The 17,235-nt window shown below is 45.5% G+C and overlaps 1 protein-coding gene across 1 annotated transcript; it reads left to right on the top strand.

The window, feature by feature from the left end:
• Positions 1-11,410: 11,410 nt before the first annotated feature.
• Positions 11,411-12,313, top strand: TAS2R4 (taste 2 receptor member 4). Its single transcript, XM_049894132.1, has one exon. The coding sequence runs from the start codon at positions 11,411-11,413 to the stop codon at positions 12,311-12,313; it is 903 nt and encodes a 300-aa protein (XP_049750089.1).
• The last annotated feature ends 4,922 nt before the right edge of the window (positions 12,314-17,235 follow it).

Genomic DNA, 17,235 nt, shown 5'->3' with positions numbered 1-17,235 from the left:
GAGTCCTTCGCAGGCTGCAGCCACAGGCCTCCTCCTGACCCTCCATGGCACCGCTTCTGTAACATCAGTAGGGGAAGGACATGGGCTGCTCGTCTTTGGTCCTGCCTGGGGACCTGATCCAAGGTGAAAGCCACTTGTAATGGCCTCTGTCTCTGCCGTTCTCTGGAGAGGGGAAAACAGTAAGAACACACTCTATAGACACGGAGTTGTATTTGAATAACCTTCAACTCAACATCGTGAGGCCGACCACTAGTTCCAAACTAAAGTTCACACTGATGGTGGTAAGCTGGTGCAAATAAAGTAGTGAAGTGGACTTGAGGGAAAGGGCAAAGCTTGGTGGCCCCACAGCTGTGGGTGTGAACAGCCTGGAGTTTTGGCCTTGGTGTGTTACTCTAATTACCTGCCAGGTGCTCTTTTCCTCATCTGTGCAGTGGGGATTACAGTGTCTACTCCAGAGGGTACTAGAGAGCCAGGAGATGTTGTGTGTGAACGCTCAGCAGTATGTTGTACAAAGTACTCAATGAGTGAAGGCTGTGATTGTAACTAATGATGAATTATGCAGGAACTGGAGTTCTCACAGGTCCCAGCTTCCACACGTCCATTGTGTAATGAACAGCCGTGGCATGTGAATCAGGACCTTGGATTCTAGGTTCCAACCCAGCCAATGGTGAAGTTATTTAACGTCAGTAGTCCTTGCGTTCTTCATCACATTGCTGTAGTAAATCACCAAGTAATTTTTTTATTTTTAGATTGGACAAAAGACCAAGCAGTTCATTCTTTCTTTTAACCAAAAGGCAGGCATGTTGTTAAAAATACAGCATTAAAAAAAATAATAATGTACAGTTTTTATAAGCTTAATCAATTTTTAAATAAACATACCCAGGCACTGATTTACTGAACAATGTTGGACGTTGTTGCATAATGTTGAGAAACCAGTAAGGATATTAGTGGTTTATATTGTGGAGAATCCTCAAATTTTGGAGGTTCTCAGTATATACATGAGGTTCACTGGCCAGAATCAAACCCGGGGCCTCCTTCGTGGAAGATGGGAATTCTACCACTGAACCACCACTGCCCTCACTGTTGGAAGTAGTAAGTGAGCTAATACCTGAAAAGTGCGTAGAGTCCCACATGGAGTAAATAACAAACATTGCTGTTGTTATTCTGTGAAAGGGACCCTACCTGACCTAGTGTGAGGGATCATCACATTGCTTGGCTTTTGGCCATGTTACCAGATAATAATTTTAGATGGTCCTGGGATTTATATATTCATTTCTAAAGTTACAAAAATAATTTCTTTTGGTCTGCATAGTTTGCTTCTAAACTGGTTCTTGTCTCTTGAGGCTGCCGGGGAAAGTCCTGATTCTAACATGACCTAAAATTCTCTTGAAAAGCTGTCTGCTGAAACTTAAGGAATGATCTAAAATTCATTTGTAATTTGTTAAAATCCAAGAGTTCTTTCAAAACTGGTACTGCTTTCCCACCTACTAGTTCTGCAATTAATAAAACTCCCTGCCTCCTTTCAGCATGCAGTGGGGGAGGGTGTCTACCTAGAAAATCCCGGAGTCTTCACTGGTATCTGCTTCGTCAACCCTGACTCCACACTCTTGAACCAAGCCTTACTCACTTTTTTAAAAAATAGTTTATTTTGTTGTTGAGACTATACAGAACAAGAGCATACACCAGTTCAAGTTTCTACATGTACAATTCAGTGACATTGATTACATTCTTCGAGTTGTACAACCATTCTCACCCCCTTTTTCTGACTTTTTCCTCCCCCATTAACATAAACACACTGTCCCCTAAGCTTCCTATCTTTTGAGTTGCTGTTGTCAATTTGGTCCCATACAGACAGATTTAAAAGAGGATAATGGTCAGCAGCCTAATCCATTCGTGAACTCTTGTTGCTACTTTGTTATTTTGACAACTTCTCTGCCTAATTCTGATCTTAAGGTTCCTCAACCCTTCTCTCAATTCCTGATTCTGCTTCGGTGTTGGGTTTTCCTCTCTTTTAATGGAATGCTTAATTGAACATAACACTTTACCTGGCTTTTTTTTTTTTTTTTTTTTTGGCACTTTGTGCCTTTGGCTGACTTCTGTAGGGATTCCTCCCTTCCATTGCCACCGTGGCCCCATTAAACCCTACTATGACCTAAAAGACTCAGGGGTGGTGAGTGAACACAGCTGAAGTTACTGCTGCTGTTCATATCATCAGACCCTGCAGTGTGGGTGGGAAGTGTCACACTCCCTGAGCAGGTGTCTGTCCACTGAGTATAGAGGTCCCTTCCCTGAGAGCAAGTGGGGCATCACACCCCCAGGTGTGGCATCCTCATCTCCTCCCCTACTCCCTCTTTTAGGGAAGTGTGGAGGTGACTTCGGGAAAATCTCATGCTTTGTTCTGCGACTTCAGTCGTATGTGGACGCCATTAATCAAAGAGATGGTGGGAAGGGCATGAGTCTGGGTCTGGGTGAGTTGCTGTGGAGATTAGTCTCACCTCTGGCAGAGGCACAGCGATGGGAAGTCAGCCATCTTGGAGAGGACGCAGTCTCCTAAATCCATCAGGGCTGCTTCATCTGCCAGCAGCTCCTCCCGGAGTGTCAGGTGTGGGATGGAAGTATCTAGTGCTCCAAGCCCAGTTTTGCGAAGCCCTCTAAGGAGTCATTTTGTTTTGTTTTCAATTGATTAGCTTTTGTTGTTAAGCCCTTAAAAAAAATACCCACTGCCGTCAAGTCGATTCCAACTCATAGTGACCGTGGACAGAGTAGAACTGCCCCGTAGGATTTCCAAGGAGAAGCTGGTGGATTTGAACTGCTGATGTTTTAGTTAGCAGCCGTAGCTCTTAACTACTGTGCCAGCAGGGCTCCTGCTAAGCCCTTAAGACTCCTAAATCTGATTGTTTTATTGGCAAGAGACCAGGAATGGTCTCCCCAACTATGACCAGGCAGGCTGGGTCAAAGTATGGGAAGGAGAATTGTCCTTGTATTTGGGTAGAATGAGCTCCCAAGACCCATGTCTCCTTCGCTTACATCTATTCTTTGGTGTATTGCTGGAGGTTTAACACGCCGAACGAACAGCAACTTAGGACAGTAGCTCACGAGCCCTTCTGGTTTTCCACCTATGTTCTGTGTCTCATGGGACTACTTCTCAGTTTTAATACTCTCTGGCCTCCTGGGCCAGTCATAGATCCTGACACTTCATGAACCTTAGCTTGGGCCCAGGATGATTAAAAATGAACAAAAACAAAGAACACATTTCAACATTTGTCCAACAACTTCAGCACCCTTTACCTTGTATTTAAAAAAAAAAAAAAAACTGTTGGCATTGAGTTGATTCCAACTCATAGTGACCCTACAGAACAGAGTAGAACTGCCCCATAGAGTTTCCAAGGAGCACCAGGTGGATTTGAACTGCCGACCTTTTGGTTAGCAGCGATAGTAGTTAACCAGTACGCCACCAGGGTTCCCACTAACCCTATAAAAAACAGTAGAACTGCTCCACAGAGTTTCCAAGGAGCACCTGGTGCGTCTGAACTGTCAAGCTTTTGGTTAGCAGCCACAGCACTTAACCACTACACTGCCAGGGTTTCCTTACCTTGTATAGTGTCCCTGATACTCTTCAGTCTTTAAAGGTGTGCTTGTGATTTTCTTGTCTTGGGATAGTAAAAAAGAAAGCAAAGCTATTTGTTTATATTCTGTAAGAAGTTCTGCTTTAAGAAAGCAAAAGTGACTTATAAACTCCCAACAACTGCTGAGGACAGATGCATATTATTTTCTGGTGTTTCTACATTTTGCTGGACTTGAAAAATGTACAGCATACTGGCTTAGAGTGTTAGTTCTGGAGTCAAATACACATGTGTTCAAACTTGACACACCAGTTATTAGCCACGTGGTCTTTGGTAAGTTACTAAACCTCCTTAGACTTCATTTTATTTCATTATACATTGGGCATAATGAGAGTACTCACTTCATGGGGTAGGTGTGAAAATGAAATAAGACAGTGTATATAAATGTTTAGCACAATAATCAATACACAGTCAATGTACAGCAGATATTTGTTACTGTCACAGAGGCATAGCAAGGGTAACAAGCACCCAAGGCAGTCTCTAAGTTGGCCTCCCCCCTCAATTTGAGCACCCAGGGGCAGTCTCTAAGTTGGCCTCCCCCCCCATTTCAAGATGAGTAGATGTTGATGGCAGCAACACATCGGCAGAGATGCCTTCATTCCTCTCGTCCAGCTGCCTCAGGCACCTGTCACAATTGTTGTCCCTCAGAGTGTCGTTCCACTCCTCATCTGGTGCCCCCTTGGACTCGCACCCCGGGGGAGGGCAGTGCCCCCCTCTGGCCCCCCGACGCATCTGCACTCCTGTTCAAATATCTGACATTCATCTTTTAGATAACTTTACCACAATGTCAGCTCGAAAATACAAGTCAAGCTTGTTAATCTTTTAATTAACATATTATGGCATTACATGAAAATTACAACTGCACCTTCTTTGCTTTCACTGATGAAAATTGGTCTATGACGTGCTCAAAAGAAGCCCTGGTGGTACAACGGTTAAGTGTCTGTCTGCTAACCGAAAAGTTCAGCGGTTCGAACCCACCAAGTAGCTCCATGGGAGGAAGACCTGGTGATCTGCTTCCATAAAAACTATAACCAAGAAAACCATATGGGAAAGTTCTACTCTGTCACATGGGATTGCTATGAGTTGGAATTGAGTTGATGGCACCCAACAACAACATGTGCTCAAAGTCTTTTTTTTTTTTTTAGTTTCTTCTCTTTCTGCACTCAGCAGAGCAAGATCACAGAGTCTGCCTTGACCCATGGAGGCTCTCAAATACAAAAGCATTAGTTTTAACCTACTGAATGATCTCTCACAGCTGGCGATGGAAACTGTGATGGTTAATAGAAACTGCTTAGTGCCCCTGTCCCCTTCATGTGGCACCCAGGGCAAGTGTCATATCTGCCATACCGTGAATATGCCTCTATCTGTCATTTTAACCTACAAGGATTCATCATGAAGTGTGTACCTCAGGGTGTCCTCCCCTTATGAATCCATGAGCCTTCTGATGGTACCTAAGGACATGATGCAGGGGACGTCTGCTCTTTCCAGCAGCAGGGGCTGGTGGGAAGGAACAGAGGGAGAGAAAAGTGGGAGTCGTGATTTTCCCCTTGAGGACTGGCTGAAGACTCCCTGTTTGCAGCCAGTGGGAACTAACCTGGCCAGCCAAGAGAGAGATTAATGAAGAACTTCACTAGGCACAAGACTCAGCCTTGAATGCCAGCAGTACAAGCACCGACCGGGGGACAAGGGACCTCTCCCTGGAAGCCTGTTGACACAAGGGCAGAGGCTGAGGACACAGGCACTTCTCTGCCTCCATGAGGTAGAGTTAATCTCCCCCTTCCTCCTAGCACCTAGACCCTAGTTAAAGGAGAGGAATATGGTGTGGGGAGGAGGTCATAGATTTTTTTTTTTTAAGAGATTGAGAGTTTTCTGAAGGTGCTCTCTGCATTGTCATAATGGAGTAAACACCTCCCCCAGCCAGCAGCTGGGGGCTCAAGAGAAAATCCATATTAATTACAGACAAAACAAAGGACCCAATTTTTTCTGGACATACCTGAGTTTGTAGGGTGGGTAAGTTTTTTCATCCTATGGCATTTATGTCATTGCTGACTCCAGGGCTTGGCAGGCGTGGGATGACTGCCAACCTGGGAGAATAAATTTTCAGAGTTCCTAAGTGGAGTTCCTCTGCAACATTCTGTCCAACCTTGGAATCCATCTCTGCCAAATATTCACAGACCCCGAGGGAGGATTCCTGAACTTTCCGGGCTGCTCAGGTTTGTACCCTTACTGCCCAGCTAGTGGGTCATTGAGAAAGGGGTTGGTCTGGTGAGCTGCTGGATGCTGCTGTAATATTCCAGCAATAAATGAACTTTCCACTTCATTTTGATTCTGACTTATCTTGATTCCAATGTATCCATTTGTACCACAACACTTATCTAACACTCACTGAGCGCCAAAGACAGTACTAGACACAGTTCCTGTTCTCAAAAACACGCCTTCATCTAGTGGGCAATACAGACACAGAAACAAGCGTGTCAGTTCTGCATCACTGAAGCACATGCTTCGAATATGACGAAAGGGTCATCCTATCACAATACGGTGCTGGCCCAGGAGGGCTTTATCTCCAGCCCACGTTTATGGTGGTCACATATATGCGCTGCTTATGTCTCCTGCGGTGGGAGAATCATGACTGAGGCTCCTGGGGCTGTGATGCCCACTTTAAGCCCACACTTCCATGGCTGCACCTGGACAATGGCAGAACACTGTGGGGTACTGAGGTGGTCCATCCTGCTGATACAAGTGACTGTGCTAGCAGGCAGTTTGGCCCAAGGACACTCCCATCAGCTTGGTTGAGCCTTTCTTGGAACTGTGTTGCAGTTAGAGACTCTCCCTGCCCAGTCTTTCTTCCTTTCAGGGTTGACTCAAGGGACATGCCTGTGAGAAGAGTCACCACGCTTGGGGAAGCCCAGAGCATGGAGTCCCCATAATAGTTATGGGCCACTCAGAGCTCCTTCCAGTCCAGATGCAGTTGATCAGTCAGGAGTCATGTTTTCTTACCCATGTCAGGTTGTCAAGGGGAACAGAGCTAGAAATTTTGAATGAAGGTCAAATTCTCATGCAGAGGGAGAAGGGGTTTTCTTAACCCTTTCCCATGCTGACCCTATCAGAAATAATTTTTCGCACATCAGCTTACTGATTAGGCTAGAAGACCTGATCACATCTTAATTGCGCTACCTTTTCCTGCTGAGAGCCGAACAACTTGGTATGTCTCACTCTGATGAGTCTGTTACTTCCCAGTGCTGAGTGTCCCCTATAATCTAGCCAGGGCCTGTCTACACTCAGAAGGAGAGATGAGATTCAAGATCAGCACAAAGCTGGTTCCTATGAGGTGGAGGTCAGACATACCTCCACTCTCCAACTTCACCATTTCTGATACCAGCCATACCTCCCACAGCACTCTCTACTTCTTTGCTGGGTCCAATAATTCATTGCAATGGCCACACAACTCACAGACAATACTTACAATTATGTGGTTTACTAGGGAGTAATAGGCTAAAACTCAGGATCAGGATCAACATGGAAGTAATAGGATACAACTTAAGAGACAGGATCAAGTCTGTCAGTCAGGACAGCTTCCAACCATCACAGCTTTTAGCTCCTTCTTGGCTGTGCCAGCCAGTGGTCCTTCTCTTGGCCCTGCCTACAAGCTAGACCCTCCTCTTGACCTCTGTGCTGCTTGAGCAAGTATTAACAGTTCTTCAGCTCCACCAGCAAGCCTCCTACCCAAAGGTGCTCAGCTCTCTCTCTCCATGGTCTGGCATGTCCACTGTGCTGTCCTGTACTGGTCTTCTGGTTCCTGCTGCTCGTACTGCTACCACCATTTCTCTGCCACTGGGCTGTGCCATGCCTGCTGTTGTTTCTTGCCATTGCATGCTGCCTTCAGTGTTACAGCTCTCTCTCCTGGGTCTAGGAGGTTCTCAGCACAGGGAACCTACATCCAAAGGATGCGGTTCACTCCAGGCTCTTCTTCTTCTTCTTTTTTTTTTTTTTTTAAATAATTTTTATTGTGCTTTAAGTGAAAGTTTACAAATCAAGTCAGTCTCTCACACAAAAAATTATATACACCTTGCTGCATACTCCCAATTACTCTCCCCCTAACGAGACAGCCCACTCCCTCCCTGCACTCTCTCTTTTTGTATCCATTTTGGCAGCTTCTAACCCCCTCTACCCTCTCATCTCCCCTCCAGGCAGGAGTTGCCAACATAGCCTCAAGTGTCCACCTGATCCAAGAAGCTCACTCCTTACCAGCATCCCTTTCCAACCCATTGTCCAGTCCAATCCATGTCTGAAGAGTTGGCTTCGGGAATGGTTCCTGTCCTGGGGCAACAGAAGGTCTGGGAGCCATGACCACCGGGGTCCTTCTAGTCTCAGTCAGACCATTAAGTCTGGTCTTTTTATTAGAATTTGGGGTCTGCATCCCACTGTTCTCCTGCTCCCTCAGGGGTTCTCTGTTGTGTTCCCTGTCAGGGCAGTCATGGGGTTGTAGCTGGGCACCATCTAGTTCTTCTGGTCTCAGGCTGATGTAGCCCTTTCTGTCTCTTGGGCTCATAATTAGCTTGTGCCCTTTGTGTTCTTCATTCTCCTTTGATCCGTGTGGGTTGAGACCAATTGATGGATCTTAGATGGCCGCTTCCTAGTGTTTAAGACCCCAGATGCCACTCTCCAAAGTGGGATACAGAATGTTTTCTTAATAGATTTTATTATTCCAGCCTCTTCTTAATGGTACGGAGGTTCCCCTCAACCTCTGTGGGATTGGCCCTTATGTTCAGTTTCAAAACATGGCCCTCCCAGCCATGCCACAAACTGACCAGTCGCCGCAAGGTTATTTAATCCTTATTGAGTGGTTTTATGCACCCTATTAGAACAAGTCTGTGAGAGCCGAAGTATGACCTTGAGTATATCCCACCTGAATTTAGAGACCATCTCAAGAATAGGTTTGACACGTTGAACACTAATGACTGAAGGCCAGATGAGTTGCAAAATGACATTAAGGACATCATACATGAAGAATGCAAGAGGTCGTTAAAAGACAGGAAAGAATAGACCAAAGTGGATGTCAGGAGAGACACTGAAAGTTGCTCTTGAATGTAGAGTAGCTAAAGTGAAAGGAAGACATGATGAAGTAAAAGAGCTGAATACAAGATTTCAAAGGTCAGCTCAAGAAGATAAAGTATTATAATGACATATGCAAACTCCTGGAATTAGAAAACCAAAAGGGAAGAACACGCTGTGCATTTCTCAAGCTGAGGGAACTGAAGAAAAAATTTAAGCACCCACTTGCAATATTGAAGGATTCTACAGGAAGAACCAAAGAAAAAATTTAAGCCTTGAGTTGCAATATTGAAGGACTCTACAGGGAAAATATTAAGAGATTCAGGAAGCACCAAAAGAAGATGAAAGGAATACAGAGCATCACTGCACCAGAAAGAATTGGTTGACATTCAACCATTTCAGGAGGTAGCACATGGTCAGGAACCAATGGTACTGAAAGAAGTAGTCCAAGCTGCACTGAAGGCATTGGTGAAAAGCAAGGGTCCAGGAATTGACAGAATACCACTGAGATATTTCAACAAACAGGTGCAGCAGTGGAAGTGCTCACTCGCCTATGCCAAGAAATTTGGAAGACAGCTACCTGGGCGACCGAGTGAAAGAGATCCGTATTTATACGCATTCCAAAGAAGGGTGATCCAACAGAATGTGGAAATTATAGAACAATATCATTAATATCACACCCAAGTAAAATTTTGCTGAAGATCATTCAAAAGTGGTTGTAACAGTGCATCAACAGGGAACTGCCAGAAATTCAAGTCAGATTCAGAAGAGGGACATCATTGACGATGTCAGATGGATCCTGGCTGAAAGTAGAGAATACCAGAAAGATGTTTACCTGTGTTTTATTGACTATGCAAAGGCATTAAACTGTGTGGATCATAACAAATTATGCATTAAGTTTTGAAGCATGGGAATTCCAGAACACTTAATTGTTCTCAGGAGGAAGCTGTACTTAGACCAAGAGACAGCCATTTGAACAGAACAAGGGGGTACTATGTGGTTTAAAGTCAGGGAAGGTGTGCATCAGGGTTGTATCCTTTCACCATACTTATTCCATCTGTAGGCTTATCAAATAATCTGAGCAGCTGGACTATATGAAGAAGAACGGGGCATCAGGATTGGAGGAAGACTCATTAACAACCTGTGTTATGCAGAGGACAGAACCTTGCTTGCTGAAAGTGAAGAGGACTTGAAGCACTTAGTGATGAAGATCAAAGACTACAGCTTTCAGTATAGATTGTACCTCAACATAAAGAAAACAAAAAAATCCTCACAACTGGACCAATAAGCAACATCATGATAAATGGAGAAAAGATTGAAGTTGTCAGGAATTTCATTTTACTTGAATCCACCATCAATGCCCATGAAAGCAGCAGTCAAGAAATCAGATGCATTGCATTGGGCAAGTCTCCTGCAAAAGACCTCTTTAAAGTGTTAAGAAGCAAAGATGTCACCTTGAAAACTAAAGTGCGCCTCACTCAAGTCATGGTGTTTTCAGTCACCTCATATGCATGCGCAAGCTGAATAATGAATAAGAAATACCAAAGAAGAGTTGATGTCTTTGAATTATGATGTTGGTGGAGAATATTGAATATACCACAGACTTCCAGAAAAACAAACAAGTCTGCCTTGGAAGAAGTACAGCCAGAATGCTCCTTAAGAAGTAAGGATGGCGAGACTACTTCTCACATACTTTGAACATGTTATCAGGAGAGACCAGTCTCTGGAGAAGGACATCATGCTTGGCAGAGTAGAAGCTCAGTGAATAAGAGGAAGACCCTCAATGAGATGGATTGACACAGTGGCTGCAACAATGGGCTCAAGTGTAACAATGATTGTGAGGATGGAGCAGGACCGGGCAGTGTTTTGTTCCTTTGTACATAGGGTTCCTATGAGTCGGAACCAACTGGATGGCACCTAGCAACAACAAAAACATTCCAGAAACACATGGCATGGCTGACATTTCTTTTCTAAGCATTTTAAACAGAACATAACAAGTGATTTTGACAACCTGAGTGTGATGACTCCTCACGTATATGTCCCTTGAGTCAACCCTGGAAGAAGGATTAGGCAGGGGGAGTCTTGGAGGAAGGCAGAGTGATGGGATCATCGTAAGTGATGGGGTTAATTGAGAAAGGCTTTCTGGGGGGAGTGTGAGACCCTTGAATTCTGTTAGATGATTATAAGCCATTGTAGCGCTAAGGGATGAGGGAGTCATATTGGCGCGGCCAGAATGACATTTGGAAAATGTGCCTGCAGTGGTGACAGGTCAGGGGAGAGAGAGCAGCTGAGCTCTGGCAGGCCGTGGGCATGTGGGTAGGTGGGTGGTAGGAGTGAGGCATGGAATTTCCACCATAGTGTGGGGTTTCCATGGAGACAAACACAGAGGCAGTGCTGGACTGGAGCTATGTAATGTAGAGTTGAAGTCCTTGGAGCCTGCTGTCACTCCCTCCTGGAGCCCTCCTACTCCTGGAGGTTCACCAAGGCTTGCTTTAGTTGGGCATTTCTAAGGAAAAACAGGATATGAATGAAGAAGTGGTAATGTGATCTTTGGGATATTTGCATCCCAGCAAAAGCAGCTGGTTCCAGGCCCACTAATGGCTCATTTGTCAGGCTGAGGAAAATTTAAAAAGGAGACTCCCTTCTGGCCGGACATTGTTGCCTACTTTTACATTTTGGTGTATCTTCTGCTCCCACCATCAGCACCACAACTGCGGAGAGTTCAGTGTGAGAAGATGCTTCCAACCTTCTTTTTCTCTGCTATTATTGTCTCGCTAATTTTGAATTTTGTGGGATTCATCGTGAGTCTGTTCATCGCGGTGGTCAGTTACAAGACTTGGGTCACAAGGCACAGCCTCTCCTCTTCTGATAGGATCCTCTTCAGCTTGGCCATCTCCCGACTTCTTATGCTGGGATTGTTTCTACTGAACGTGACCTTCATTTTCTTTGGCCTGAATGTTGAGAGGTCAGTCTATTTGTCCACTTTTTTCCTGTTGTCTTGGATGTTTTTGGACTCTAGTAGTCTCTGGTTTGTGACCTTGCTCAATACCTTGTACTGTGTAAAGATCGCTAACTTCCAACACTCAGTGTTTCTCCTGCTGAAGCGCCATCTGTCCCCCCAAATCCCCAGGCTGCTCCTGGCCTGTGTGCTGGCCCCTGCCTTCACCACAATCCTGTTCTTTGTGGTCAGCCAGACATCACCCTTTCCTGAGCTTGGGACCAGGAGGAATGGCACAGTATTTGACATCAGTGAGGACATCTTGTCTTTGACGACCTGGTTGCTCCTGGGCTCACTTCCCCAGTTCATTGTTAATGTGACTTCTGCTTCCTTGTTAATAAATTCCTTGCAGAGACATATCCGGAAGATGCAGAGGAATGCCACTGGCTTTTGGAACCCCCAGACAGAAGCTCACGTGGGGGCCATGAAGCTCATGATCTACTTCCTCATCCTCTACATCCCGTATTCAGTTGCCGCCCTGGTCCATTACCTCCCTTCTTCTATAGGGATGGGTTTGGCAACCAGAGCCGCTTGTGTGATTATTTCTACCCTCTACACCACGGGGCATTCTGTCCTCCTTATTCTCACACATCCCAAACTGAAAACAAAAGCAAAGAAGATTCTTTGTTTCAACAAATAGTGGAATTTCAGTAGGAAACAGCAGCTGGGGTCCCCACAGTGACTCCTTGGTTTATGGGAGCCAGGTTTCTCTGTTAGCTTTCCCAGTGGCCCAAGGCATGCATGTTTGTAATTGCTGACCCCACATCCCAGGCCTTTCAGGGCTCACATTTCAGTTTGTTCTGCTTTTTTTCCTCCCATATTTTAAAATTAGGCACTTTTACTAAGGAACTTGTGCAAGGCATTACTTAACACGTATGTTGTATAGGTATTACATCTCTGAATATTGGAATTGCCACATGTTCCATTGGCTACTGATGTGTACTGGGAGGTTCCCCCAAATCTGGTAATGCCTGTAGTGCACGTTGTTGTTACATTCGGTGGTTTAGCTGAGGAGTCCTGTGTGGGTATCAGCAATGGGCCATCAGGAGGCACTGGGTAGCTGCTGCCGAGCCAGCCCCCAACTTATGGTCCCATGCCAACAGAATGAAACTCTGCTCAGTCCTGTGCCATCTCCACGGATGTTTGCAGTCAGACCATTGTGATCCATAGGCTTTTCATTGGCTGATTTTTGGAAGTAGATTTCCAGTCCTTTCATTCTAGTCTTTCTCAGTCTGGAAGCTTTGCTGAGGCTGGTTCAGATCTTAGCAACATATAAGATGGGTGGTGGCTATGCACTAGGTGCATAGCTGGGAGTTGAGTTTGAGTCTTCCACAGATGGTGAACCACCAATGCCCTAGTCTGGCTTAAAGCATAGGCAAGAGGGTGCCAAGAGAAAAGTAAAAAAGATTTTGGAGCAAAAAGGGAGGAAAGAGAAAGGTGCAAAGAAATGGGTATACCTTGTGGGATGAGAAGGAAATAGGGCCCTCACACTTGCCAGGTGACTCTCACTGAGCTAGTACCTATTACTACCAAGACACAGTAGGCCTGGATCTCCAGGCTTGTTCTGGAAAGGAGGGAAAGGCCAGAGTTGAAAGGTGCAGGGAAGCACTTGTGTATTAAAGAAGCCCAATCCAGGACAGCTCCAAGGACCTTAAAATCCAGGGAGTTCACCCAAGGCCCAAAGCCAGGGCCAAGTAGTGAATTAACAGAGCCTGAGTACAAATTTACACAATGGCGCCACTCACCGTGTGACCTGGAATACAGTGGGACGCCAAGAGGCGCTGCTAGCCTGACTGTGGGAGCTGACTCGGGCTGGGTTTGTGTTGTCTACGGAGTCTGTGCATGGAGTTGTATGGCCTTGCACAGAGTTCCAGGGACAGGCTGTTTCTGGGGTTGGGGCAGCTGGCCAGGGGCCACAGAGGACCAGGAATTTGAAGATGGGATGTGGACAGGTTTCGGAAGGGGGATTTGGAATAATAACGTACATTTGTAAAGCTTTTTGGTGTTTATAAAACGCCTATGAAATATTTACACATCTCAAAATAAATACCTTGTTAAAACAACATTCCCTTTATTAAAAAGGGGAGGGGAATCAGAATTCTCCAAATTACACCAATTTCTTGACTTTTCCTACTCTGGCCACCAGAATATTGACAATATTCAGGCAGCTTAACCAAAACCAGTATTTTATGCTACAAAACCCAGAGGTATTCACCACACGAGAATCTTAAGAGGTAAAGGGTCACTGGGAGTGATTAATGTACCCCATGAAATAAGAACTCTCCGTCAGTGGCAGGACCTGCACGGCCTCCAGTATCCATTCTCTTTCCTTCCTCTTCCGCAGTAAGGGAATTTCTAGCTGCCCCGGATTCTAGTTCTTGTTTCACAGCTTTCTTTGTTAGTAGGTGTTGCCCTGTGGTCAAGTCCTGCCAGTGGCGCATGAGCAGAGGTGATGGGTGTCGGTCCCAGGTGCTATCCTGCACCCTTCCTCTCGTCCCTCCCAAGGGCTGGGATGGTCCTCTCAGTCCACACAGATGAGGCGAGTGCCCCAGGGGAGTGCAGCGGCTATCTGTCCTGGGGCTGTCTCGACGGTCCCTGACTCATGGTGCTGCCACTCTAGGTGTGCACCACTTCCGCCTGCCCTCCGGGACTGCTCCTCAGAAATCAACTGAAGCTCTCTGTTGTATTTGTCAAATAATTTATGTTCTACAATAAATATTCACAACAATCTGTATCTTTGTGATGGAATTGTGTGTAGTCGTTAACAATCTTGTAGTCAAAAAACATTTTTAAATGACCTGGTAAAATGCTTATAATACACTGCTAAGTGAAATCCGAATGGAAGCAGGCATATGCACTGTGATGCCAACTTTGGTTAAAATATGTACACACACCCAAAAAAGTCTAGGAGGAAGTTTATTCAAAAGTGCAAGCAGCAATTATTTTTAGGTAGGAAGTTTTGAGTAATTTTTTAAAACATTTTTCGTGTTTTCTATGATGAATATATATTTCTTTTGTAATCAGAAAAAAATACTTTTAAATACATATAGTATATACTATCTATCTTTCTACCTACCTACCCCACTACCCCCCTCCACATCCATCCGTCCGTCCATCCGTCCGTCCGTCTGTCCGTCCACCCACCCACCCACCCACCCACCCATCCATCCATGTACATAAAGGGTATACAGGGGGGTTTTGATGTCAATATCCAGTGTCTCCTCACTAAGGCTAAGGGAATAATCTAGTTTGTCTGGATTCTTTTTCTTGTGTCGGCTGAGCTCTGCTAGCTCATTTCTTGGTTGTCCAACATTGTTTTCATTTCCCCCACCAGGGCTGGACGTGCTGTTTGTTGTAGGACTTGTATTACGACTCTTTTGCTCTTTGAAGACAGAGTCCCCCATGGGTGCAGTTTTTAGCAGTGCTATGGCCTTGGCATGTCACTGATTCCAGTGTGCTCTACTGGCTTCCTGCCACAAAGCACTTACTGGCCAGGAATTAAAAACGTTTGTTGCATTTGTTTTCTGAAGACACAATAGCTTACAGGTTCTCAAGTACCATGTCCTGTATCTCCTGCTGTTCTCTGCCTTTTGTGGGAGTGGGGATGGTGATGAACGCCTTTGGTGGTGATGAAGAGTCTCTCTGTGAAGAGAAGGGCGGTGGGTGCCAGGGCCATGTGTGTGCGTCGTCATCATGACACACCTGCTGTGGTAGCTGTAACTCGGGGCATTACCACTTACCTTTTAGCTGCCGTAAGCCCAATATTGTGTGAGCTACATTTTCACATCCTATTTTATTGAATCCTCACAGCCTCTTTGGTAATCTGGGTATTATTATGCCCATTATACAGACGAGAAAACTGAGGCACAAGGAAGTTAAGTGAATGGCTCATAACAGTAAAACTAGGAAGGGTAGTTCCAGGCCTCCAATTCTGATCTTCTGACTCTAACATCCAATTCTTTTCCCACTACATCACAAGATGGGTGGAGAGAGGGACAGAGTAGAATCATGTTTTATTTTCCAGGGCAAGAAGCAGAAGCAGGATATGTCTAGCCTGAAAATTCACCCAGGGCTGAAAGAGGTAGAGAAACAGGCAGAGAGAAAGAGAGAGAGAGATGGAGAGGAGACAGGAAAAGGAGACAGATAGTGGACGTCTTGTGGCAGTTAGTTCCTCAGCTGACAGAAGTATCACGTAGGGACTGGGCTTTTTGCCCCTGAACCTTACATGAGACATATTTCTGAACCAAAATGGTAACCTTAAAGAAGAAACCATTTAAAAATTTCCTTGAATGCAACTTCTCGGGAAGGAGTAGGCCGATAAAAACATGATGGGAAGTAAGCACAATTCCTGTGAGAACTCAATGAAATTCATAATAATTACAAAAGTTTCTTTATATTACCTAATGAAAACATAAAGTTACGTGACTTTAGGTTTCCCTAATTATTGTCATCTGTTGATGAGCCATTTCCAGTTGTCTCAGTTAAAAAAATAAAAGAGAAGTTGTGACAGGGGAGAACATTAGTTGTCTAAAACATGAGTTGAAGGTACCGTTGAAGAGCGCCTCAAATGCTAGCTTCTCCAGGTGAAAGGGATGCTCACTGAAGGCATTTGAAGGAAGCCTCTCAAAAGTGTTCTTTTTCACAGATGGAAGCTGGACCGAGGCTCCCTGGTTCTCACAGGGCTGGGGTGAGGAGGCTGTCAGAGTCCCCAGGATGCTTTTCTAACTGTGGCAGGCCTACTAGGCCTCCTGGGAGTGTTGGGGAGGGGGGTGGGGACAGAGAGGGGAGTGGTAGTTTGATCACACTCCCAGAGATCAGGATACTGTGGTCTGAGGAGAGGCAGACAGAATTTTCTTCCCTAAGAGGACAGCCCGTAGCCAACTGAATAAAACTGAGGAAAAAAAAAGGGTGAAAGGAGACTACCTGTATGTGAGAAAATTTGCCTGGCTGCATGGAGTTAACAACCAGGAAGGGACAGGAGTTAATGGGGGCAGAGAGGGAGGGAGGAAGGGGAAGACCATGGCAGGTGGTGAGGAGGAGAAGAGGAGGGGCCCAGGACACACTCTCCCCAAGGCTGGCGATGGGGTATGAGGTCAATGCTCTGGATTATGTGGGTATGTAGGGTCTGGGAGGAGCCCTGCTGACATAGTGGTTAAGAGCTCCGCTGCTAACCAAAATGTTGGCACTTCAAATCCACCTTGGAAACCCAATGGGGCAGTTCTACTCTGTCTTATAGGGTTCTTATGAGTTGGAATCCACTTGACGGCAATGAGTTTGGTTTTGGTTTAGGGCCAGGGAAAGTCGTGGTTGTAACTCTGCGAAGGGTCTCAAGGAAGCAGCAAGAGGCCGGGAGGTGGCTGGGTGTGGGTATGGCTTATTTGCAGGGGAGGTGTTTGGTAACATCTCTGACCTATTTCAAATACAGGAAAACTACTCATCTCAAAGGTTGTTGCTCTCGCAGCTGGGACAGCGACTAGGGTTAGAGCAGTGATCTGAGATCCTGGTACCTCAGAAGAGAGACAGTCCAGTCTGTCGCTGTCACGCAGAGAAGACCCTAGGTCT

Source organism: Elephas maximus, chromosome 8 (genome assembly GCF_024166365.1).
Source record: "Elephas maximus indicus isolate mEleMax1 chromosome 8, mEleMax1 primary haplotype, whole genome shotgun sequence".
Classification (NCBI taxonomy): Eukaryota; Metazoa; Chordata; class Mammalia; order Proboscidea; family Elephantidae; genus Elephas; species Elephas maximus.
Note: the sequence above shows the minus strand (reverse complement) of the source record. Positions and strands in the feature narration are given on the sequence as shown.